The sequence below is a fragment of the Bos taurus genome, chromosome 8 (genome assembly GCF_002263795.3).
Source record: "Bos taurus isolate L1 Dominette 01449 registration number 42190680 breed Hereford chromosome 8, ARS-UCD2.0, whole genome shotgun sequence".
In the NCBI taxonomy this organism is placed as follows: domain Eukaryota; kingdom Metazoa; phylum Chordata; class Mammalia; order Artiodactyla; family Bovidae; genus Bos; species Bos taurus.
The window spans coordinates 52,674,121-52,699,699 of record NC_037335.1 but is presented as its reverse complement, the minus strand read 5'-3'; the positions used below and the strand labels follow the sequence as shown (position 1 = coordinate 52,699,699).

At 38.3% G+C, this 25,579-nt stretch overlaps 1 protein-coding gene and 1 long non-coding RNA gene across 2 annotated transcripts in view; one reads left to right on the top strand and one right to left on the bottom strand.

The window, feature by feature from the left end:
• PRUNE2 (prune homolog 2 with BCH domain) overlaps nucleotides 1-25,579 on the top strand; it is a 290,504-nt gene extending 264,925 nt beyond the window's left edge. The window contains 7 exon segments of the mRNA XM_059889462.1: nucleotides 696-798; nucleotides 1,456-1,587; nucleotides 2,656-2,742; nucleotides 7,198-7,296; nucleotides 10,611-10,646; nucleotides 15,724-15,771; nucleotides 22,347-25,579. Of these exon segments, the coding sequence (XP_059745445.1) occupies nucleotides 696-798; nucleotides 1,456-1,587; nucleotides 2,656-2,742; nucleotides 7,198-7,296; nucleotides 10,611-10,646; nucleotides 15,724-15,771; nucleotides 22,347-22,377 (536 nt within the window). The 3' untranslated portion in view covers nucleotides 22,378-25,579.
• LOC132345958 (uncharacterized) lies at nucleotides 2,034-22,387 on the bottom strand. Its single transcript, XR_009495583.1, has 2 exons — nucleotides 8,743-22,387; nucleotides 2,034-7,818 (listed from the first exon to the last, which is right to left on the bottom strand). It is a non-coding gene; the product is annotated as an uncharacterized lncRNA (long non-coding RNA).

Sequence of the window (25,579 nt, the reverse complement as noted above, 5' to 3'; positions counted from 1 at the left end):
TGATCAGGCTTGAGGGTGTATTCTGTCCTCCTACTCAAAGCTTTGAGGAAATCGCTAATGTTTCTAAAGCCTAGAACTATGTTATATGATACAATCACAAATATTTTTAAATGGATGTTAAAAAATGAAAGTACAGTGCATTGCTTCCATTTTTTAAGTCTGGAAGACACATGAGATTCTACAGACAAATTTGTAGAGACTTGACCAACATCTGCCACGTGTTTCAAAGATGAGTTTTCAAGGAACAGAGTTTACTACAACTAGGAAATACTAAACAGAATCAAACAGAACCTCTCTCTTAGCAATTAAAGGAAAGAGTGTTATACAGATTAGCTTTTTTATTATATAAATTAGAAGCCCTTAAGTCAAAATGTGTTGCCTCACCATCCTTTGTTTTTAAGTTGAATATTTATAACCCACTTACACGACTATGTACAATACATATAATCATCCATAATACTTGGGTGCCCTATATATGCAAATATATTCACACTATGTATTGTATCTTAACCACTGCAAGATAATTATGTGTGTATATACTTACAGAAGTATCGTCTTTATAATAGTCACTTAAAGATATATCTAATACATCCACATACATACACTTGCCAAGGCTTCCAGATTTATCCTTTAGGTTAAATAGTATCTTGTTAAGAGTTTCAGTTGGTTACAAATGTCTTTTGTTTGTCCCCCAGGATACTATGGGGATGGCCTAAATGCCATCATTGTGTTTGCCGCCTGTTTTCTGCCAGACAGCAGTCGGGCGGACTACCACTATGTCATGGAAAATCTTTTCCTGTGAGTGATGCTTACAATAAAATGTTTTGAGTTAATGTCTGTGGGGATGCAATGGCAGATAGAACATCTTTAATAAAAGGAAACAGATGATGCAGAATTTGATGTAGAATTTTCTAAGCCTTTGATTAAAAGTCAATGAAATCTGTATCAAGGAAAATTGCTCAAGAGACTGAAAGCTTCAGAGGAGCTGTTTTGTCAGGAGAATGCACTGAAAACAAAATGAACACAGTTTGGCCCATATTTTTAAATTTTATAACATTTTTTTTGGGTGAAGTGTTATTTTGGTTTCCTGATAACATGTTCTTAGTCAACTGATAATAACCTGACTTCATTTATATCTGCCTTTATTTAATCTGACTTGTCCTTTAGTGTACAATAGCATTGCTGATATTTTTGAAAGTTGGGTTTCTGACCCACAGACTTTTCAAGTGTACCTGCATTAAAAAAAAAAAAAAAGATAACTGTGCAAATAAATGAGTAATACTCTCAGAGAAGTGATCTTAGGTAACTGCATTCTTCTCAAGAAGAAGAGGTAATATGTGCAACCATTCTTAAATGTTATGCACCCTGTAATTTAAATATTATATAATTATGGTGAAATAAGATGAACTCTATCATGTGGGAACTTAAAACACTTCTCTTCCTTCCTGTGATCAGATATGTAATAAGTACTTTAGAGTTGATGGTAGCTGAAGACTATATGATTGTGTACTTGAATGGTGCAACCCCAAGACGGAAGATGCCAGGGTTAGGCTGGATGAAGAAATGTTACCAGATGATTGACAGACGGTATGTGGGGCTCTATTAGCTAATCACTATTTTGACTTCCTCAATAACTCCCATCTCCAGTGACCTTTTAGTTTACCAAAAATGCAGTCACAATTTAGGAACATTGAATTAATGCTGATTTGAGATAATAAATTTTAAAATATTAATCAAAGTATCACTCAAATTTTAAATAAAGCAAATCTTCCCCAGATTTTGTTAAATGTTACTAATCTCAAACTTGGTGACAAGCATTTTAAAGTATGCTCATGCTTTTGCCATATGGAGGTGCAATTTGAGCTGATAAATCAAAGTCCACGATTCTTCACTGGTATCATGCGGCCTTACTGCCCTTTTTGTGCACTAGCATTATTGTGACTCAGGCAACCCACGTGCCCTTATTTCAACATTCACTGTTAATTCCAGCCTGTTTGGTGACTGTGTGTGCCCCTTCCTCAAGATACATCACGTCTATTCATACTGGTTTTATTAGAACCAAACACATTGTTGCCATCTACAGGAAAACTCATAATAAGCATACAAATTTATGATGTTTTCTATAGCATGGCTTCCTCTCGGATGTGGCTCCATGCAAAGCAACATGCGAGTGCCCCGATATAGTAACTAAAATCCGTTCATCATCCAAACATACATACAGTAGCACTGCTAACGCTGAAAAATATGCCAGGATATCCAAAACGTTAATCTGAAGGCCAGATAACCACATGCTTTCATTATACACAGGAAGAAACCCAGGCTCAGTAGAACAGGGTATTCATTTCAAAATATTAAAAATAATGCTGACAAAAATGAATAGCATCGTCAAACAAAAATATGCCATGATGGTTATAGATTTTTGCACTCCAAGAGTATGACCATTCTATTTTACATTTATTTCTGTGGGAAAATGAGGTTTGAATTATGCAAGTTTCAAATTATATCTCATTGCATTCTATACCTGCCTACCAGATGACAGTAACTTACACAAGAATTCCCTAATATTTATATAAATATATATATACACACACACACAAATACTTTAATTCCCATTCAAAATAGGTTATGAGTAATTTTTTTTCTTTTTCAAAATAGGTTGAGGAAGAATTTAAAATCATTCATCATTGTTCATCCATCTTGGTTCATCCGAACAATCCTTGCAGTTACACGACCTTTTATAAGGTATAGTCATTATTACAGTAAAAGTACTAGTTTTTTAAAGTATGTAATTCATTGTTCCTCTACACAAAAATTCATAAACCAAGAGAGTATTTAGGATAATATGTTTTGCCTCTGCCTTTCCTGAAAATATACTTTGGACTGCCCAGCAAGAGACTCTAAGAGTGAGTATATTTTCATAGTGATTATTTTTCCCCTATAATTATAAAACATGATCTCTATATTGCTTGCTGTAAACACAGAAAATGAAATAGTGAGGTTTCTGTATAGATAGTACTATTAAAGCAATAAGGGCTTCCTTGATAGCTCAGTTGGTAAAGAATCCACCTGCAATGCAGGAGACATGGGTTCAATCCCTGGGTTAGGAAGATGCCCTGGAGAAGGGAAAAGCTACCCCACTCCAGTATTCTGGCCTGGAGAATTCCAGGCTGTGTAGTCCACGTATAGTCCATGGGGTCTCAATGAGTCAGACACGACTGAGCGACTTTCACACACATTAAAGAAATATGGTATTTTGTAAAGAATCAAAGAGGTAGAGTATACCATGACAATGGAAATCAAAGACACATCAAGGACAGAAACATAAGCCAGACCTTAATTATTTTGTTTCTTCTGAACAAATACCATGGTGGTCACCTAAAGTGGGTTAAGAGTCTGTGCAGCCATTTTGAGAGCTTTGTTTTGATCATCCATGAGCCTTCTAGGTTTAAATTCACTTCAAATCAGTAAATATTTGTTCATCATCTATTTTATGTTAGATGCTATATAACCTTACATTTTCGGGATGAAAAGAAAAGTAAGATATGCCTCTTACATAGTAAAACTGAGACAGTTAAAGGGACACTATAGATTTTCTAGAAAGCTTTAAAAAATAGAATAGGGAGGGGCAAGATAGGGGTATCAGATTAAGAGGTACAAACTACTAGGTATAAAATAAATAAGCTACAAAGATATAGTGTACAGCACAGGGAAAATATGCACCATTTTATAATAACTTCAATGGAGGATAGTCTATAAAAATAATGAATCACTAAGTTGTATGCCTGAAACTAATATAATATTGTGAATCAACTATATATCAGCTAACTAGAACTTGCCTAACATCAGAATACAAATTATATAAACTGAAATTTTTCTGTCTCAGTGTTATTAATGAATCTGTAAGAAAAATTCTGATCACTTCACTTCTGGAGAAAAAATTAAAGGTTAAAATCTTTTATATTTTTCAATTACTATATATATTTTATTGAAGTATAGTTCGTTAACCATGTTTCAGGTGCACAGCAAGGTGATTCAATTATACATATACACATAATTACTTTACAAATTATTTTCCATTATAGGTTATTGCAAAATATTGACTATAATTCCCTGTGCTATACAGTAAACCTTTGTTGCTTGTTTCATATCTATTTTTTTAAGTTAGAAATTGAGCGTTCTGTGCCTTCCAGAATCTCCTTTTTTTGTCTGTGTTCACTTATATTTATTTAGCATTCCCATCCACTACTTCCAACAACTGGGTAGCAGGATTCAACTAGGTTTCCTCTGGCAGGAGAGCTCTTTAAATTACTTTAAAGCATAATACAAGCCTTTAAGATATATTTTAAAAAAGCTACTAATTTTAAGATTAGCAGAAAATGCTTTGACAGGCACTAGGAATAAATGTACAATGAAGAGCTTATACAAACTTTTAATGAGTAAAAAAGCAAACATTAGAACTGATATTGATTCACTGATGTTTGTTTAATAATTCAGTTTCTATTTTAAAATAAATATATTTCTCCTTGGTAAATATTTATTATGTCAAGAGTATGAGAAAGAATTCTAATTCAACATTTATTGAAGGGAGTTTCAAGATAATAATAATTCCCTTCTCTAGGGGATCTTCCCAACCCAGGGATCAAACCCAGGTCTCCCACATTGCAGGTGAATTCTTTACCAGCTGAGCCACAAGGGAAGCCCCAATAATTAAAACAAAAATAATTAAATTATGGCAAGTAGTGTTGTGGTAAATTACATGTAATAATGGTTTACATTTATTGAGTACTTACATGCATTATTTTATTTAATCCTAATGATGGTCTGAAGGAGGCACTGTTTACCATTTCTGTATTGTAGCAAAAAAAACCCTAAGGTTAAATGAGGTCAAATAAATTGTTCAAACCAGGAGCCAGCAAACCATTCTGTAGAGAGTCAGATATTAAATATTTTAAATGTTATGGGCCATACAGTTTCAGTCACCACTACTTAGCTCTGCCATGGTAGGACAAAAGCCATAGATAATGTGTAAATAAATAAGTGTCCCTGTGTTCCAATAAAACTTGATTTATGAACACTGAAGTTGAATTTTCTGAAATGTTTTACATGTCACGAAATAGTTTTATTTTAATCATTTTTCAACCATTAAAAAAAAATGCAAAACCAGTCTTAGCGCAAAGATATAAAAAACCAGTAATAAGTTGGCTTTGGCTCACAGGCCATAGTTTACCAACCCCAGGTCTGTGGTAACATAGCCAAGAAATGATAAACTCAGGCTCTGAACCCAGTGTCTACCTAATTCTAAAGAACACATATTTCAAGTACTTAAACATTATGTTCTACAGTTTCAGCATATAAAACCCTCTTTAAAGATCCCTGTGAATCAATCTATGTTAGTGTAACAGATTTTTTGACCTGAAAAAAGAGGTCACTAAAATGTATTATAGGTCTTTTCACTGCTAAAGGGTAACACCTATGACAGAGGTATATAGCAAATTCTTTTTTTTAATTCATGTATTTTTAAACTGAAGTATAATTAATTTACAATGTTGTGTTAATTTCTGGTGTACAGCAAAGTGATTCAGTTTCTTGTATTCAGATACATATTTGTAACTAAATACGAAAAAGAGTATTTTTTTCAGTTACATATTCCTTTTCATATTCTTTTCCATATTCTTTTCCATTATGGTTTATTGCAGGATACTGACTATAGTTCCCGTGCTGTAGAGTAGGACCTTGTTGTTTACCTGTTTATTTTAATATAGTAGTTGGTATCTGCTAATCCCATCCTTCTAATTTATCCCTCCCTCCTCAAGTTCATTTTTTTTAAATGAACTGTCTGTCTGTGTCAAGCACTGGGTTAGGTGCTGCAGGTTGAGAAATTAAATAGCTCAATTGATTTCCTCAAAGAGGTCACAGCCTGGCAGCTGACACAGGTAGACAAGAAAGCAGCTGCAATAGAGGGAACAAAGGAAGCTGGAGGGTGATAACTCAGAGTGAGGGTGAGTTTTAAGGTAACAGGTGAAGCGTGAAGACAGAGAGTCTGCATCGAGAGAGGCTTTCCAGAAGAATGCATCCTCAAGGTGAGTTTTGAAGAATAGGATTGGCTAGCTAAAGCCAGGTAGAGGAAATAGCAGGTACCAATACACCAAGAAGAAAAAATATTCTTTTTCACATTCAGTTACAAATACATATCTGAATATGAGAAACTGAATCACTTTGCTGTTTAGAAAACTGTACATTCCAGTGTGGAGGTGTCCTCCTGGCATGACTTCTTCTGCCTTCTTATTCTACCCCCTCCATTTTTTAAATCAAAATCTGAATTTAGCTCAGAAATTCCAGAGGAAGGAAGTGGCCTAATGTGGCATATTGTTAGTAGTGTGTGTTCACCCAAGGCTTATCAGGACTTGAAGTGACTGTTCGCAAGCCACAGCCAGTAGCCCATAGTCAAAACCGCAAGTAAAATGTGAAAGCTGGATGTATGCAGAGGTGACCTTGACAGCATCTTCTCAGTAAACTGGGGAGGCCTTTTCATTAGAGACCATTCAAGGGCGTTTGATGCCTGATCAAGTTCCCTTTCAAGTGGAATGATATATTTTTAGAATTAGTTTGCTATTACACTAGTAATACAAAAATGTCACCTTCTTATAAAACAGCCAATCATTATAGGTAAGTGGCACCTTCTGCCACTGACTGAAGGTGAAATCTGGGCAAATACTTAACTCTCTATGTCTAAATTTCCTTATCTTTAAAAAGAGAATGATAATAGTACCTACCTCATTAGGCTATCACAGAAAATGAGTTAATATGTGTCTGTGTTAGTTGCTCAGTTGTGTATGACTCTTTGTGACTCCATGGACTGTAGCCTGCCAGGCTCCTCTGTCCATGTAATTCTCCAGGCAAGAATACTGGAGTGGGTAGCCATTCCCTTCTCCAGGGGATCTTCCCAATTCAGTGAATGAACCTGGGTTTCCTGTATTGCAGGCAGATTCTTTACCATCTGAACCACCAGGAAAATCCCCAGAGTTAATATATATTAACCAATTAGAACAGAGTCTGGCACATAGTAACTACTCAAATAATATAGCTATTCTTGTAAGTCAGAGTGCTGCGGGCAAGGTGATAAGGATTTTCAAGAAGAGGCAGAAGTCTGAGGGATGGAGGAGTGACTGAAATCTTTCTTCTTTTCTTTTTTTCAAGTTCCAAATTCAGCAGTAAAATTAAATACGTCAGTAGTTTAGCAGAACTCAGTGGACTGATCCCAATGGATTGCATCCATATTCCAGAGAGCATCATCAAGTAAGTCCTGATGGTTTTGAAGATTTGGTAAGAAATACTGCATGTCTGGAGAAGGAGATGAGAAAATAACTCACTCCTGGAATATGGGGAAATGCTTATCTTTTGTTTTACATTTAAAACAAATAATAAATATTCTCCAATAAATATATTTCTTTTCTTATAACCTAGAGATGACTGTTCTGTTCTTGTAGATCTACTTTCACATGATCTTCTATGGTGTTATTGAGATTTGCTCACTTTCACCTTGAATTTACTACCATTTTGGGGAAAGCATAAATTTAACACTAATCAGTGTATTTGTTACTTCTGTCTTGCATGCCACACAAAAGGTAGATTTTGTACACAGCCTGGATTTCTTCATTGCCTTATATAAAGTAATTTATCTGCTTGACCCAAGGAAAAGAGAGAAAAGTTACCCCTTTCTCTGATTTCTTCATGGTTGCCTCCAGGTGAAAGATAAAGCAGAGTGGTGGGTGGTGCAGTCAGGAATGACTTCCTTACTCGGGACCTGGTAAATAAAGCCTGTAGGTAGAAAGCATGGATACTTAAAATTGTAGGATTATACTGCAAAAATAGTAAAAAGTCAACTGCTTGGAGCTGGGGCTTAAAAATGTGATGCTGGAAAATGAACCCTCCTAACTGGTTAATTGTTGCAAAGAACTATCGTTTACTGTCGATCATGTTTTTCTTTCACTATGTCTAATTTACTGGCTTTCTGTGTGATTAAAAGTGGGAGGAAGGTAACCATCAACTCAAAGAAAACAGTCAAGGATACCCTATCTTCCTCCATAAGATGGAGAGCAGAATGGACCTCCCAATTCAGGCTTCCAAAAAAAGAGTTCCCTCACTTAAAAAAGGCACAGAAACTGGAAGGAAAAGACTCCCATTTAATGCATGTCTCCTGTTCTGGGTACAAGAAATGCTTTATTTATATCCTTTATTTAATCCTCAGAGTAAACGCCCTGTTTACATATAAGAAATGTCACTTAGGAAGGGGATGGTTACTTATGCAAAGTAGAAGCAGGAACAAGGAAGAGATGGAACTAGAATTTAAATCCAGGTGAGCCTGGAATCAAAATTCCCAGATTTCTTTACCTCCTGTAAAATATCCATCTAAATAATGGGTATATTTAGATAAATATAAGGGGTATATTTAGATAAAATATCCATCTAAATAAATACCCATACCCTTCTGGGTCACAGCTCAGAAGTAGCTGCAAGTTTGGTTTTCCTGCATCCCAATATCAGGTGTGAACAGAAGATACAGATTGGGTTGATAACTGCCAGTTGGCTTAGCTGAATCAAGCTGAGCGTGCATAAGCTCCTGATGGTGGATGTAATCCTCACTGGCTTTATAGAGTCCCCAGACCAGCACAACTCACAGCTCTGGCCTGCTGCCTCAAAAAGAAGACACCCCATTTCCAAAAAAAGTACTAGCACACCCACCTCCTATTATGCAAAAGATGACAAGGATATTCCATCTTCAAGTGGACATGACCACTGGCCACTTTCTAAGTGAGTATGCTCCCTGCCAGTGTGGCACTGGGAACAAGAGAAGAGAATGTGCTTTGGAGGATCAGCATTAGATTTGAACCTTCTTCCCACTTTGCCTCTCTGAGACTTCAGGAATCCTATTTAGAACTCTCTGAGTCTCAGCCTCAGCATCTGTGAAATGAGAAAACAAGGAGCAATTAATTCATGGCAAGGTCCTGAGAACAGAATGAGAACCATGAACATAAAGCACTGAGGAGCCACCTGGCACAAAGTTGACAAGCCAGAATGTTATTTATTGTAATTGTGTTGCTTTTCAGTTCAGTTCAGTTCAGTCACTCAGTTGAGTCCGACTCTTTGCCACCCCATGAATCGCAGCACGCCAGGCCTCCCTGTTCATCACCAACTCCCGGAGTTTACCCACACTCATGTGCATTGAGTCGGTGATACCATCCAGCCATCTCATCCTCTGTCATCCCCTTCTCCTCCCACCCCCAATCCCTCCCAGCAGCAGGGTGTTTTCCAATGAGTCAACTCTTCGCATGAGGTGGCCAAAGTATTGCAGTTTCAGCTTCGGCATCAGTCCTTCCAAACTTACTGTTCACACAGGGAAGTTCAGTTGAGAAGTTAAACTTGCCTGAGGTGCTTTTCATTCATCTACAAGTCAGGTTTTCTATTTGGGAAAAGTTTCCTCCAAAGGAAGGTTCAATTTGGAAAGATTTTCTTCTGGAGGAAGAAACTTACAACCGTGCATATCCTCCCCATGTGTCCTGTCTTTCGTAATCCATCTCCTCTGGCTGTCCTTTCTCTCATTTCTGTAACTGACCCTTGTTGCATCATTTTCATATTATGCCATTTTCAAACTGGTAACAAACCATAACTCTTTCCCATTACACAAGAGCAGGATCTCATCCAATCCCAAGGCCAATATTCAGCTGGGATAGAATGCATCAAAGGGCTTAAAGGAAAGAAAATTGAGCCCAATCTGAAATCAGGTTTATAATCACTGATTACAGTCAGTTCTTGTTATTTGTGGCAGTGATGTTCTTACAGATCTGAATAACATACTGAACCATTGTTTTCAGGGGGAACACGGGGCTAAGTTTCTGTGAGTGCTTGGTCACAGCATTCTCCTTTGCCAATTAACACACAACCTTGTTTTATGTCCATTTCTGTTTAAAGATACCTTACTTGATCTGTATTGTTGATTCACTAACTTTGAACTCAGGGCCAACAACACTATAACCTGTGCCTGAACAAAGCTTATCTAACACACACATACCTCCCTAAGGCCCATCACAGCCATCCTGTACTCAGGAATACTAGATGATACATAAGCATAATGTTTGGGGAACATTCTTAAAGAGATCACCAGCAAAAAAAAGCACAAAAATAATAAAAATAAACATGCCATGACACAGACTGTAAAAGGCCATTTGTTTGCAGCGTGAGAGCTGAGACAAGAAGGCAGAGCCCCACTGGGCTCCACCTCAGCTGGGAACCCACACAGCAGGTGACTGAAATTTCTGGGCACTCTGTTAAAGTCCACAAGTGACCATGAAAGTGCCAAAGTATTGCTTAGGAGGTTGCAACTATGGTTTAGCAAGTAGGTGAGTTTGTGAACACTCCATCTGCAAATCATGAGGATCGGCTGTATATAACTATAAATTCAAAATAATTGATTGTATTGAATATAAATAGGTTTCCTCCCCAAAGGCAATTTGACTATCATTTGGGTTCGTCTCTCACGTTTTGACTGTCCTGTCATTTTTTCCATCTGTCCACTCATTTTCCTCATTGCGTTCGTTTTTTTATCCTGTAAGGTACGATGAAGAAAGATCTTATAAGAGAAGTGTGAGGTAAACGTCTCCTGTTCTTCAGTTCACGCTGGATCCTTTGTGTGTGTGTACACCAGTGTCTTACTTGTGGGTGACCTCAACAGGCTACCAGAGGAAGAGGTCCTGGTATCAGTCCCTTGTAGTATATCATTTCCAGTCTTTGTCGTGTGTCTAAAGCTGTTGAGGTCAACCTAATTTGCAACTGAAACCTACTAAACCAGATACATCCCAGACTTGGCCCAGGCTGCAAGCTAATTTTAACTAGCCCTGACAACTGCTGTGGCTGTTTTCAGCTTTATTTCAGCCAGCATGCTTCCAGTCTCCTTGCAAGTTTTGTATCTCCCTTTATGAAGGACTTTGCAAAGGAAACGTACATAAACACAGACTTGGGAGTTCCTAAAACACCATATGTAATTGAAGGCATGTGTCTTAGGCTCCAAAGGTTGGTTTTTAAAAGCACATACGCTCCACTTTCATTTGGCTCTGCTTTGACTTCTTTTTTGTGACTCTCTCACGCTCTGCTTGCTTCTTGTTTCTTTTCTACACTGATAATTTTTGCTCATGCAGACTGGATGAAGATCTGAGGGAAGCATCTGAAGCAGCTAAGTAAGACTTGGTTTCCATTCAGCAGCTGGCAGTGATGTTGGCTTGCATTTCAGGAATGAATTGGGAGAACCTGCATGCCTGGTGTTTTATTCTTGCATCCTGATAATAGTGCTGCCCTTTAAAAGTTTCCTTTGTTCCATGATAGATGTAATTTCTCTTATTTGTACTACAATCTGTTTGTCCCCCTAATGATCGTGGTTATCTTGTTAAACATTTTTTTAAAATATATATGCAATTTTAGGCACCACAGCAAAAGAAACACATCACAGGCAGTGCCATGAATAGTGTAACAGCCAGATGATCACTTGCATCATCTGACTGAGGCAATAAAACCTCACTAACTCATACTAATGGAGAAAAATGGTAGCAACGTGAAATACTTCTATAGAACCAAATTCCTGAATTTCCAATATTTTTTAAAAAACTACTATTCAGTGACTGGGAAATATAGCTTAACTAACAGCTTCTGACTTATTTGCATGAGTACAAAAAATATTGCTCACTATTATTATAGTTTTCAAAATAGCAAAATCATAACTTTAATGCAAATATAAAATGAATACATGCCAATAATTTTATTCAACTAATTACTTAAGGAACCAGTAAGCTGTTAAAAACCAGTTCAAAGAGTATTTGAAAAGCTAGATATCTATAAGCAATTTATAAAGGAATATTAGGATAAAAATGTTGGTTTAGATACAAAATTGATTAATGTTCAACAGGGCAATAAACTGTACCTCAGGGTGATCTTTTCCACTGGACAGAAACTATTGCATCTCTGCTCAGTAAAAATCTGCAAGTTAATATCTGCCTCTACAGAGCTGTAAGATCAATAGGAAGTCAACTCAACAGTTCTTCTAAAGAACATCCAGTAATTTTATTTCCAGTTCACAAATAATTTTTCTGACACTGTTAAATATAAACAAGAATATTTGCTGCATCAAGCTTCTCCATTGCAGAAGTTGCTTACACTGTTAATTTTTATAACTTGTTCCTATTTTAATAGATATTGCAAAAGCAGAAAGCCTGGACAATGTCTAAACAACTACAAATTCTGAATAAGTAAGATCTAAGTTAGTGAAGCTTTTCCTATATAGATATAAATGCCAGTTCGTCATGAAAACAATCCATTAAAATATTTTTCCCTACATTTTTGTAGCAGGTAATCTGTAGAATTATTTACCTAAAGCATGGATCTTTGGGGTTAAAAATTCAAGGAAAGGTTTTTGCGTAGAAAGCTTAGCATTAGTGTAGATTACTGTTAAATGTGCCTATATAGTGGTACAGTGTACCCTGTTAGCATTTATCTGTGCTCAAATTGCACTGTCATGAGATTCCCCAAAGAGATAGCGAGCAATTAGTTTCCCTTTCAAATTCTTTTTTTTTTTTTTTTTTTAGGATAACAGATTTATTAAATTAAGAAGCTGTTTTCAAGACAAAAATATAGGGAGGGAACATCAGTAATTTTCCAGCCAAACCCACTATGGAGTCATAGTCATGTGCTCTCATTATTACCCTAAAATCTTGCCTCCTTCAATAGATACCTTCCCTCTATATTTCTACTCTTCCTGCTTAGCTACCATAAGAGAATGTTTATCACTTTTGGCTTAGTTGTGTAGCTTTCTTTTTTCTCTCAAATTCTTCATTTGTTTACTTATCTACCTCCATAGACCCTCTCCCCAAAGATCTAAATGGTCTTGGCTGGTCCTGAGATGTCTTGATCGCCTTCCTAAAGGAAGCAGCAAGCTCATGCCTAGTACATAGTAGATGCTCAATAAATTTCTGCTTCATCAATTGGTGAATGTGCATAAGACTAAGATCACTGCTGAGGCGCAGTGCTTCTCAAACTTAACAGCACATCAGAATCACCTACAGTGTCCTGGGCCTCACCCCCAAAGTTTCTGATCAGCAGGCCTGAAAATCTGTATTGCTAACAAGTTCCCAGTAATGCCAATACTGCCAGTCTCAGGACCTTGCTTGGAGAGTCTGGCTGAATAAAACTAATCAGATTTGTCCTCAGAAGTCGATGCTCTTGCTTTGAATTCAATGGGTAAGCCATCTGTCCGAATTCCCCATTAATTTTACTTCCTCTGATGGTGACATTATAGCTATGAGGAACTGAAAATGTGGAAGGAGAAAGAATTTTACTGTTGACCCCACAGATGATCGAAATCCCACAGAATCCTACCATTTCCGCACGCTAACTATATCTTCTTAACTACCTTTGAGCCTCTGAAGTGGTCCCCCAATCCTTGGACAGACTGTAGATGATGACTTGCAGTTCAGAAAACATAATCACTGCAGATCTGTGGTTACAGGTTCCTCTTATGAACAGATGCCCCCTGACTTTCCACGTGACCTTAACTAGAAAGCTTCAGGCTGTTTCTAACAAAAGCAAACATATACCCTGTCAGGGAACAAAGCCTATCTGTTCAGTGTTTGGCTTTAGTCCTATTAGTGTTTTTAAACATTCACCCTTTCCCCGTTAGGGATACCACCTTCACCTCTAACTGACTTTCAGAAGGAGATTCCCTCAGCCAGTCTTACTTTTTCCTTAAACCTTAAATTCTGAACAGGAAAGAAAATACTTTAAAAAGGATAAATTGTACATAGAGAGTCATTCTTATTTTGCAGAAGGTGAGGAATCTATCTGTTGCCTTTGGAGTGACAGTTGTACATGAACCGTAAATTGCTCTTTTGCTTTGGAAGGATTGCTGCTGCCGCTAAGTCGCTTCAGTCGTGTCCGACTCTGTGCGACCCCAGAGACGGCAGCCCACCAGGCTGCCCCGTCCCTGGGATTCTCCAGGCAAGAACACTGGAGTGGGTTGCCATTGCCTTCTCCAATGCATGAAAGTGAAAAGTGAAAGTGAAGGCGCTCAGTTCTGTCCGACTCTTAGCGACCCCATGGACCGCAGCCTACCAGGCTCCTCTGTCCATGGGGTTTTCCAGGCAAGAGTACTGGAGTGGGTTAGGGTTAGGGTTAGGGTTATGCAAAGTTAAAAAGCAGAAACGCTAGGTTTAGAAGACTGCCTGCCCTTTCTTGATTCCATTTCAGCTTTACTAGGTTTTTCTAGCACACTGTCAATGCTTGCCTGACTGTTCCCGTTCACTAGAGTTGCCAACTATCTTCTATAAAAATACCACCACCAGAGAAGGGTAGGGAATGAGGGAGAAAAGCCTTCTGACTTTCTCAAGGAACTAGCCTTTTGCCATTTGCAAAATACCTAACGTTAATAACCACACCTCTTATGTGTAGACAGAAACCTTTGCTTGTGAAATTATCATATTACAGAAGGAGCTCTCACGTATAACAAGGAGCGCTATGCTGTGCTGTGCTTAGTCGTTCAGTCCTGTCCAACTCTTTGTGACCCCATGGACTGTAGCCCGCTAGGCTCCTCTGTCCACGGGGATTCTCCAGGCAAGAATACTGGAGTGGGTTGCCATGCCTTCCTCCAGGGGATCCTCCCAAATCAGGAATCAAACCCAGGTCTCCCGCATTACAGGCGAATTCTTTACCGTCTGAGCCACCAGGGAAGTGCAGAATCTCTTAATATAGTGTTTGTTTGCTGAAAATAAAATATTTACCAGAGGGGGGAAAAGTAAAAAGTTGAAGTGTTAAGTATAATTGGAAATTAAAGCAACTTTGAATTTTGCTAACAGAGGAATCTCACAGAATATCAAAAGCAGCTTAATATTACACAAACAAGCATAAACATGTTCATACACAGTAATAAAACTCTCCTTATTTTATGGTTACATGTTTCTTTCTGGACATGATCAGTTTCGGTTAATGTCAGGACTGGCTTGTTTGACCAGAACACAGCTGAGCTGTGTCACATTTTTTGTGACAATACCAAGGAAAGCTGACACTGGCATTTTCCCTTTTAGTGTCTTGGAAAATCTTCATTGTTGTGAAAACTGCAAGTTAACTGGGTTCATATATGAATAAAATTAGAGGGATTGTCCTTTGTGCATAAAATATTATATTATGTGGGTTACAAATAAAAATTTGTAATACTCTGTTCACCAAACACTATAGATTTAAAAGTCAGGAAGAAAATAACAAGGATAGAAGAGACATGGAGGTCTTGGGAGTTTTCAATCTTCCTTTTATGTTTCTGAATCAGGAGCAATTACTGTATTGCAAAACTGACGGTAAAAGAATCAGAGCTTAGTCTCATCGTCTGTTCAGGTGTAGATTAGACGTGTTCAGTAGTAGCAATGGGACCACACTAATCAGTTTCAGTTCAGTTCCATCACTCAGTCGTGTCTGACTCTTTGCAACCCCATGGACTTCAGCACGCCAGGCTTCCCTATCCATCACCAACTCCTGGACCTTGCTCAAACTCAAGTCCATCGAGTTGGTGATGCCATCCAACCATCTTATCCTCTGTTGTCTAACCGGTTTAAAAAGTTCAAATCTGTCCTGTTTATAAAGTGGTAACAGTAGAGAGAATGTTTACTGCTTCCTTTTTTTTCCCCTTGCACTCAGAACTAGCTGCCTTTACAATGATCCAGAAATGTCTTCTATGGAGAAGGAGTAAGAATTCACCATCAATAACAATTATGTGGTTACTCATTGTATTGTATGGCTGGGCTCTGAAAGACAAAAATACATTGAGGATTGGGTAAACACCGTTTAGATGTTCAGCTTTCACGTTCTCTATGCCTGAAATTATAAACTTAAAAAAAAATGTGTCAGCTTAACACCATCTCATTCATGATCACCATTAGATGTCTTAAGGAAAACCCAAGTCTTTACTTGGTGTTCTATTTTTCCAGCCCCAAAATGAGGAGAAAAATATTAGAGCCAGATGTAAAAGCATTTGGGCAAGAAGAATCCAACTGTTTTCTGAATTACATCATCCATATTTTAATTAGTGAAAGTAGGGACTTCCATTTGAAATTATTATTTTGGTGGGTGGGAGAGAAAACATCCTTATTTAGAAAATTCAAGAGGCAGCTCAGCCTGGATGGAACTTTAGAAATGATCTTGTCCATCTAGTCTCATCCTGTGAGAAATAAAAATTGAGCATGTGTTTACCATGTGCCAAGTTCTAAGTAAAAAGCTGCACCCACCCTATCTCATTTTTATCCTCAAAACAAGCCAAGGAAGTACACTGTACAGATAAGGAAAGAGCAGCATAGAGAGATAAGCTGTTCAACTTGAAGAATGGCCCGGAGCTGGGACTGGAGCCTTTGCAGTGCAGTTCCAGACCCAGTGGTTGTGGTTTTAAAGTCAGAGACAGGTGGCCTTGATGCTGGAATGGGTGTTCAACCTCTGATCTAACCAGGGAGGACAAAATTTAAGCCTAAAACAAAAGGGTTCACTGCTGTCCCGTCAGTTTCAGGGAATAAGCTGTGATCACTATCATGTTCTCAGAGAGAACTTGGCCCTCCAATCACGGGCTCTTAATTGGGTGTGGGTTGTGGAGAATTTAACATTGTCCTCCTCCACAGGAATCCAGAAGGAGGGGCAAAGATCCGCATTTAAATATATCCGCTATTGTCACCTTGTGTTCTCTTGTGACCTCCTTTTCCCTGGAGGAGGTCTGAGGGGAAACTGGAAAATCCCGGTGCACTGGCTCGGGAGTTGCCACGGTGACCTTATAAGGAAGTTTATGCACAAAAACTCAAGGGAAGGTCTTTACTGACAAAGAACAAAAGCCTTAAAGAAGACCTTTGAAATCGCACAGCTACTTTTCTGAAGGTTTTACTGGTCCCACCTTTTTGAGATGAAGACAGCAATTGCTCGAGCAAACTGCCACGCGAAAATTCTACAAAACAAAAATACCATAGTCCATCTAAAAAAAATTTTTTTTTTGGCAAATCATCCCTCTCTCAGCAAAGCAGCGCCCCCTAGAGCAGAGTCCTGCACCTACAGCTAACGAGCTGCGTGGGCAGAAGGTCCCTCACTAACCTACAGCTGCTACATCTGCGGGCTTACCCACTCCTCTGCTTGCCTTGTCTGTTTTGCTCCCCATCTGTATATGAGGCTGTCTGGGTTGGGAAGAGGGCAAAACACCGCTTCTGGTTGGGCTTCATTCCAGGGCATGGGGATGGGGGTGGGGGGGATGCAAATTGTTAATGTTACTTGCCATTTCTTAGAAAATATTAGTCTCCCTGCTTCCCCTTTCATCAGCCCTCTCTTTCCTAAGCTCTTTCTTACCAGGCACATGATCACAGTGTGGAGGATGAGATCTGGGATGAGGGGCCAGAGTGGCCAAGATTTTTTTTTGCTGACTTCCTGCTCTGGATTTCTGGCTTTATTTAGCATCAGACTAAGAGGCTTCATTTACCTTCTAGTTTCTGAGTGGAAGCATTTTACACCTTCTATAGCTAGTATTAAATGGATAAGCTGAAAAATGGGCAAAGACTCTTCCAAGGAGCTCAATTAGGCCAAGAATAAGACGTACAGTGTGCTGATGCTGTCATGGCCTCTCATTTCCTCAGAGAGAGAAAGGAAGGTTAAGTCCATCTCCCACTTTTCCTATAGAAAACAGGTTTATCATTAAACAATGTTGTCTGATACTTTGTAAAAAACAAAGAACAAAAAAACCTCATTTAACACATATTAGGAGCCAAAAATAGCCTATAGAAAATTATCAAAAAGTTACTATGTCTCACTGGAAAATTAGGTTATAGAAAGTGAAGCCCATCTGCCCAGTGAGGAATGCTCCTTTCATGTTTGAATTCTGATTAAAAGTTAAGTTTTTTTTCCAAAGCATACTATTTTGAAAAGTAATCCAGATGTTTGTCTCCTTCACACTCAGGTTAGGATTTTATTTTTTTCATTCATCTCCTAAAACCTGCAACATGACTTTTTATATTTTTACATAAAAAGTGTACATGGTCCAGAAGTGGGTCTGTGCAGGGAGGCTTAAATTAATAGTGTTGTCCATAGCTTCATTAGCTCCACAAGACCACTGCTGCCTTGTCATCTTCAGGTGGTTTCCTGGATTTACTTAAAAAGCATCCACTTTTGACTATCTTCTTGCTCTTTCCATAAACTCGATGATTAAATTTCAGTCTCTCAGCATCTGTGTACCAAAAACTGAAGGGATAAATTAAACCCTAAAAGGTTTACAAAAAAGTCAGTATGAAAAATGAAGTGCTTCAAAATGGTCTGTTGTTTTCAGATTTTTATCAGGTGCCTTGATGGTGAAACAAAGTGACCATGTATACTTTAAACTTTTAAAGATGCTTTCAAGTATTTTGACCCAGATTCTACTTTTCAGACAGTGTGCTCCAAATTTTGATTTAATAAATATTCTCTTGGTCTATGAAAGACACTGAGCCACCACCATGTAAATACCAATAAAATTCCAATCATCAGTCAAACTTAATATATTCTTTTGGGAATAACTGCAGCTGGGAAACACATTTTTAAAGCAAAAACAAAAGGACCTGTTTTTTGGAAAAGCATATTAGAAAAAGATTGATGGCTCAGAGTGGATAAAAAGAAGACAGACACCTTTATGGTAAAAACCCTGTTGATAAGGAAACAAGTCAGATCCTTGAGGGCATAAAAAAGAGATTAATATCCATGACAACCTGGCCTCTCCTAATAGTCAGTATGGCTGGGTTTGAAAACTCCCAAAGGACAGAAGATTATTGCAAGTAGAGTAATTAAGCAGTGAGATATGGTTTTCTCATTTCAGAGACACTGAACTGCTACTATTACTTACTCTACTGCTGCTGTTACTGCTAAGTTGCTTCAGTCGTGTCCAACTCTGTGCGACCCCATAGATGGCAGCCCACCAGGCTCCCCCGTCCCTGGGATTCTCCAGGCAAGAACACTGGAGTCGGTTGCCATTTCCTTCTCCAATGCATGAAAGTGAAAAGTGAAAGTGAAGTCGTTCAGTCGTGTCCGACTCTTATCGACCCCATGGACTACAGCCTACCAGGCTCCTCTGTCCATGGGATTTTCCAGGCAAGAGTACTGGAGTGGGGTGCCATTGCCTTCTCCACTTACTACTGAACTAATATTACTGCTACTAATAATAGACATGTACTGTATGTTCATTATGTATAATTGAAAACACTTTAGACTAATCCTTAGCAAGCTATTCTATTTTGAAGATATAGAAATGGAGACTTAGAAAAGACAGGCAGCCTGGCCAAGGCCCCAGGGCTAAGAAATGGTAGAATTGCTGAGGGTATCTCAAAGGAGTATGTCTTACTGCTGTACCCTGGATGGGTTAGCTTTATTTGCAGAACTATGAGAATGAACAGGGCTCATTTGCTGCAGATTCCACAAGTAAAGCACAGTAACCTTTGCAACATATAAACGTAAGGCCTCGCTCCCTCCAGAGAGAGGAAGGGCAGATCTAAGCGAAATCCGCACATACTTCCCAAATTGCCCGATTCAAACAGAACATTTTTCTTTCGTTTCCTCCTCTGCGTGTTCACTGGCTGTAGTCAGTTTCTCTGGTAGGTGTCAGAAAACTGTGATATGTTCACAAGAGGTAGAAGAAAGACTCAAGTGGCCCAAAGACATTTTCGGCTTATTCCCTAGATATTTGGAAACTCAACAGACGTTCTCTTTCCTTTTTTTCATATTTTTTTTTAAATTGAAGTATAGTTGATTTACAATGTTGTGTCAGTGTAAGGTGTATAGTAGTGATTCAGTGTGTGTGTGTGTGTGTGTGTGTGTGTGTGTATACATATTCAGATTATTTTCACTTGACCTAGAGATTATCATACTAAATCAGATGAATACCATATGATACCACTTATATATGGAGTCTAAAAAAAAATGATACAAATGAACTTATATACAAAATAGAAATAGACTCTCAGAGAAAACATTTATTACATTTTGGTCACCAAACTCAGGAGACATTCTTTAAAAACAAGTTTTTCTTAGGTTATAAGAATCCATCTCATTAAGGTAGCTGTGCCCTTTTCAGGCAAATCCTTTGGCTTTAGAAAGTGTTGGAGGGTGAGAGTGAAAACAGTGGAGTCACAGCCAACAAGTCCCCAACATGTACCCTGGAGGTGAAAGCCGGTCCCTCACACCCAGGGACATGTCACACATACTCTTCAGAAGCACGCAGAACCCAGCATGTGTGGTCATGGAAATCACAGATGATTCGGGAGCAAGGTAGCCTCTGCCTGTGGGGAGGGATGGGTGGCCCAGGGTAATGCTTGCACTTGGCTTATTAGGTTTTTTTTTTTTTCCCCTAAAATATGATAAAATACAGCTAACACAAAATATACTATCTTAACCATTTTCAAGTATACAATTCAGTAATATTAAGTACATTCATGTTGGGCAATCAATCTCCATAACTTTTCGGTCTTGCAAAACTAAAACTCTGTTCCCATTACATCACAACTCCCACCCCACTACACACCACCCCTTCTACTGTCTGTCTCTATAAATTTGCTCTAGTGGAATTGCACGATATTTGTCTTTTTACAACTGGCTTCTTTCACTTGCCATAATGTCCTCAAGGTTCATCTATGTTCTAGTTTCCTTCCTTTTAAAGGCTGAATAATATTCATTATCCTGGAGGAGGAAATGGCAACCTATCATTATAGGTATACACCAAATTTTGCTATCCATTCATCCATCAGTGGACACTTAGGTGGCTTCCTCTTTCTAGCTTTTGTGAACATTGCTGTTATGAACGTGGGTGTAAAAATATCTGTTCGAGTCCCCATTTTCCGTTATTTTAAATATATATCTAGAGAAGTGGAATTCTGGGTTATATGGGAGTTCTATTTTTAATTTTTTGAGGAACTTCTATATTATTTCCCTTAATAGCTGCACTAATTTACATTCCTAACAACAGTACACAAGGGTTTCCTTTTCTCAGCATCTTCGTTAGCACTTTTTTCCTATTTTTTTAGATGATAGCCATGTTCATGGCTGTGAGGTAGTACCTCAATGTGATTTTGAGTTGTGCTTTTTAAAAACAGCTTTATTGAGATAAAATTTACTCATTTAAACTACACAGTTCAGTGGCTCAACAGTGTCACTGAGTTGTGCAAGCAACACCACAATCAATTTTAGAACATTTTCCTCACTTGTAAATTACTCTGTCACTCCCATTTCCCTTCACCCCAAGTCCCTGACAACCAGCAGCCTGCTTCCTGACTATATCTGCCTGTTCTGGGCCTTTCCTATGAATGCAGTCACATGAGCTTTAGGGCTGGCTTCTTTCGTTTAGCCTCATGTTTCCAGGGTCATACATGTAGTAGCAAGGTTATAACTTTTCACGTTAGAAATGTACTTTTGATGAATTTAACATACAATTTTTAAAACTCCAAGACACTTTATCTGGGAGGAAGCATCAAAGGTGCTACGCATGAAAAATATGTCAACAGTGGTTTTATTTGGATGATGGCCCAACAAGTAACTTTAAAATTTTATTTTTCTTCATCGTTTTCTGTAATTTTCAGAAATAGAAAAATAAACATGTGCTTCTTTTATAATGAGGAAAAAATGTATTATATGTCTTTCAATGTATCCAGTCTTTTGTCTTTGATTTTATCATTTATTGACTTGACTGTGCCAGGTCCTAGCTGCAGCGTGGAATCTAGTTCCCTGACCAGAGATTGAACCCTGGCCGCCTGCACTGGAAGTGCAGAGTCTTAACCACTGGACCACCAGGAAAGTCCTGGAAAAAAAAAATTTTTTTTTTTAAGAAAATACTGGAGGGTTTTTTGCCATTGTTTTATTGTTTACCACTGTCATAATTTAGCACTTGTCATATATTCCTTATATCAGGCAGAATATTTATTTGCCTCTCAAGAAACAGTCATTTACAAAAAAGGAAAGGTGGATTTCCAAAATGCAATAATATTCCTTAACCCATTTAAAAATGAGCTGGCACAAGTCTTTTGCCCTCTAGATCATTTTGAAAGGTGTAAAATGCTTCTAGAAACAGTTTGGCAAAAATAAACAGACTCCATCTTTTAGAGAAAGCCTTGGCAACTCGGGAAAACTGTGTTTTTACCAGATTGGTCTAGTATAAGAAATGTGCATGAATTATTTTCAATAAGTCCTCAGGAAAAAAAGCAACCAGCACAGGCTCCCTGAATCGTTACTGTTTCTTATTCAGTTTTTCATGTTGCTCATTTTTTTTTCTTCCTTTCTTTTCAAAGTATTAATCTGAAGCTGAAAGAAAAGCCCTAGTTGGCCACATCTGGATGAAGGGGCTGCTTTTCTGCTTCGTGGTTCTGTTGAAACACACCTACCTGGAAGAGAGAGCACTGATGGTACTGTTTCCACTTTGCACTACCTGCTGCCATTCTAAATTTCTAAGGGGAAAACCAGTAAGAGAATCTGTTTACTCTTAACATGTTTTACGGAATTGTGTGTATTTTCCTATTTTGCCAATTATGTGCCTCAAAGATTTTAGTTGAACCTTAGCAAGAAAGTAGGACCTTCCATTTCAATATTTCATTAACCCTTGGTACAGTGGTATTTCGTCTCTTTGTTGACTGTTGTTGACCACTGAGGTAACTGCAGTCCGCTATTCACTGTGAGTGGGTTTCTCCTTGGTGATCACTTCAAGTTTAAAATACACAACATAAACTCCACCTTTCAAACCCTAAGCTTGCTTAAGACAGCCATACATAGACACACGTGTGAGACCACGTCAGTTAAGCATCCATTTGTTTCTTGTCCACATTTATTCTAACATCTCCAAAGGAAGCCAGGTTTCCTAATTCACACCAATTTCGTTTTAGTTATCAAAATGGGCATTGTGTTTTCTGTGAATTTGGTTTTTTAAAAAAGTCATTTCTTCAGTGAATGTTGAGGACCTCCAAACTGAGAAACTTAAGGATCAATGTTCACATTTCTGGTAGCTGTCTTTGATTCAAGCCATGAACTTAGTTCAAGATGTCACACTTTAAGTGCTAAGGATACTGTGGAAGGCAGCCCCTCAGAAATTCATTCTTTGGTAACACTGAGTTATCTGAATCTCTCTCATATGCATTATAAAACATAATCTGCTTTAACACACTCACAGGCTTAAAATTAAATGAGTATGTACTATCCTTTGCAAAATAGTTCTTTATAGTCTTCATATGTTTTTTAAAATACCAGCATGGTTTAGAACTCATGGGCCTCTAGAGGAGGGAGGGGTTGGTAAATCTAGCACCCCGACCTGTTTCCACATGGCCTTCAAGAACGGTTTTCATGCTTTGGGTTGAAAAAAATTTTTTAATATGTCATGACATAAGAAAACTATCAAATTTCAGTCCCCATAAATAACGTCTGATTGAAACATGGCCACACAAATTTGTTGACAGACTCTCTGCAGCTACTTTCGTCTTACAGCAGCAGAATGCAGTAACTGCCACAGACCATGTGGCCCATGGGGCCTAAAACATTGACTCTCTATAGACAGCATTTGCTGAGCCCTGTGCCAGCCCATGCAACCTTCCTCGGCCTCCCATTTATACTCAGATGCTGTTTCTCTAACAGTACGCACAAATTAGGCTGCAAACTAATTTCCTCTTAAAAAAGTAAACTTTTGGCATCCACAAATCAGTAAGACTCACACCTGCTGACAAAGGCAAGGAGTCCTAGCCATGAACACATGGCTCAGGTTGTGTTTACACAACCCAAAGTGAAACCTGCTTAGAAGGCTTCTGGCTGTTCAGAGGTGTTGCTGAGGTCCTGTCCTTACCCTGGAAACTATTCACAGACTCCACTATCACATATTGTTAACAAGCTCTTCAAAATTAAACTGTAGTGGAGACCAGGGTTCCACCATAGTCTGAGGGTGATAACTGTCTCTGGGAGAGCTTTCAGGGACATGTCGAGCCCTGGGTATCATAAGCTTTGAAGTAGACATCTTTGCACAGGTTTCTGAATTTCACTGCCTTCATCTGCTTCATGTCTGTCCTGCACCCACCTGCCAGACATGCCTTCATACACACAGGTCAGCTCTCTCTCCTCCATAAGCCATAGTTACTATGTCCCCTTCTCAATCCTTTCCACTTGGTATCCTACTAGATCATTCTTCTGGGTCTCCACCCTCATAACATCTGGCTTGTCTGATAGAAAAACCCTGGAGCACGTCTTCTTCCACAGCCCACCTCCACCTTTGGCAGCCCAAATTGTGCCTTTCCCAAAACAGCATGGACATAAGCGCAATGACCTGGTTTCCCAATTTGTTCACCCAGTTTGCTCACTGTTGCCCTGGCATCATTATTAATAATGCTCTCTCACTCAGTAAAGTCCCATTTTGGAAGATGAATTATGTGGTCCCCTTAGCCACAGGAAGTAATGAAGAATTCAGTGTTCAGCTTAGAGGTATGAACTGGAGGACATACAGCTGTCCATAAAAGGTTCTTGTGACAGTCAACCAGACACAACAACAGCCTTAGCATTTACATTGTCTTTGAACTTGTCCAGCCTGTTCATGGAAGGCTACTCAGGTGGTATTCTGTTTGGAGTTTTATCTTCCTATGTGGAAATTATGAGCATCTTTCCTGATCAATGATTTTGTTTGGACTGTTCAATGGGCTGCATAACCATTCTGATAGTTAGGCATCTGCTATTTTATTATCTTAAAAAGAAAATTTAATTGCACGTGCTAGATAAAAGCTACCATGTAAATTCAAATCAAGTGAATAGAAGCCTAGAAGAATTCTGAAAAAAATAACCCTTCAGCAAATAAGTAGACAGATGTAAACATTCACACCATTAGCTATCTAGCTTTTGCATTCTGAGCATTCTTGCTTTGGTTCTGACTTCTGGGAACTGTTTGCACTTTTCCTGTAGATTTGTTGTTAAGGGAACCAAGGGGTCACTGGGGCCAAAGTACTGTTTTCCCAAAGTGTCAACTGCTATTCACTTAGCTCCTTGATTAAGAGAAAGAACAAAAATCTGCACAGAAGATATTGTCAAGGAGTAAGAAAGTCTGTCTGAGGGCAATAGCTAAGGGTGGAAGAAAACCCGGAAGTTCCTGTTGAAGCCATACAATGTTTTACGGGATTATCTTCTAAGACATAATACCGACATATGTGAGGAAGTCACTACTCCAGGCCTTTGTGTTATTAAGGTCTCGTTTTAAGTATTCAGTTATGGTACTGATTTTGCAACTCTCATCTAATTAATCATAATGCCTCTGTAGTTTGCTCCCTTAGAAATATTTAGATGTGCACAAATGAATCTTTTATATGTTTAAAGGTTTTTTTCTACCATGTATTGGATTGCTCAGAATAAAGTATCTATTAGGTCTTTGTTTTAGTAAATAAATTCTATCTAAATAGTGTGAATTGATAATATAAAAATATGTAACAACACTATATATATATTCATATATATATATATATAACCTCTCTGTATAATTCAGAAATAAAAAAAAATGATTCCACAA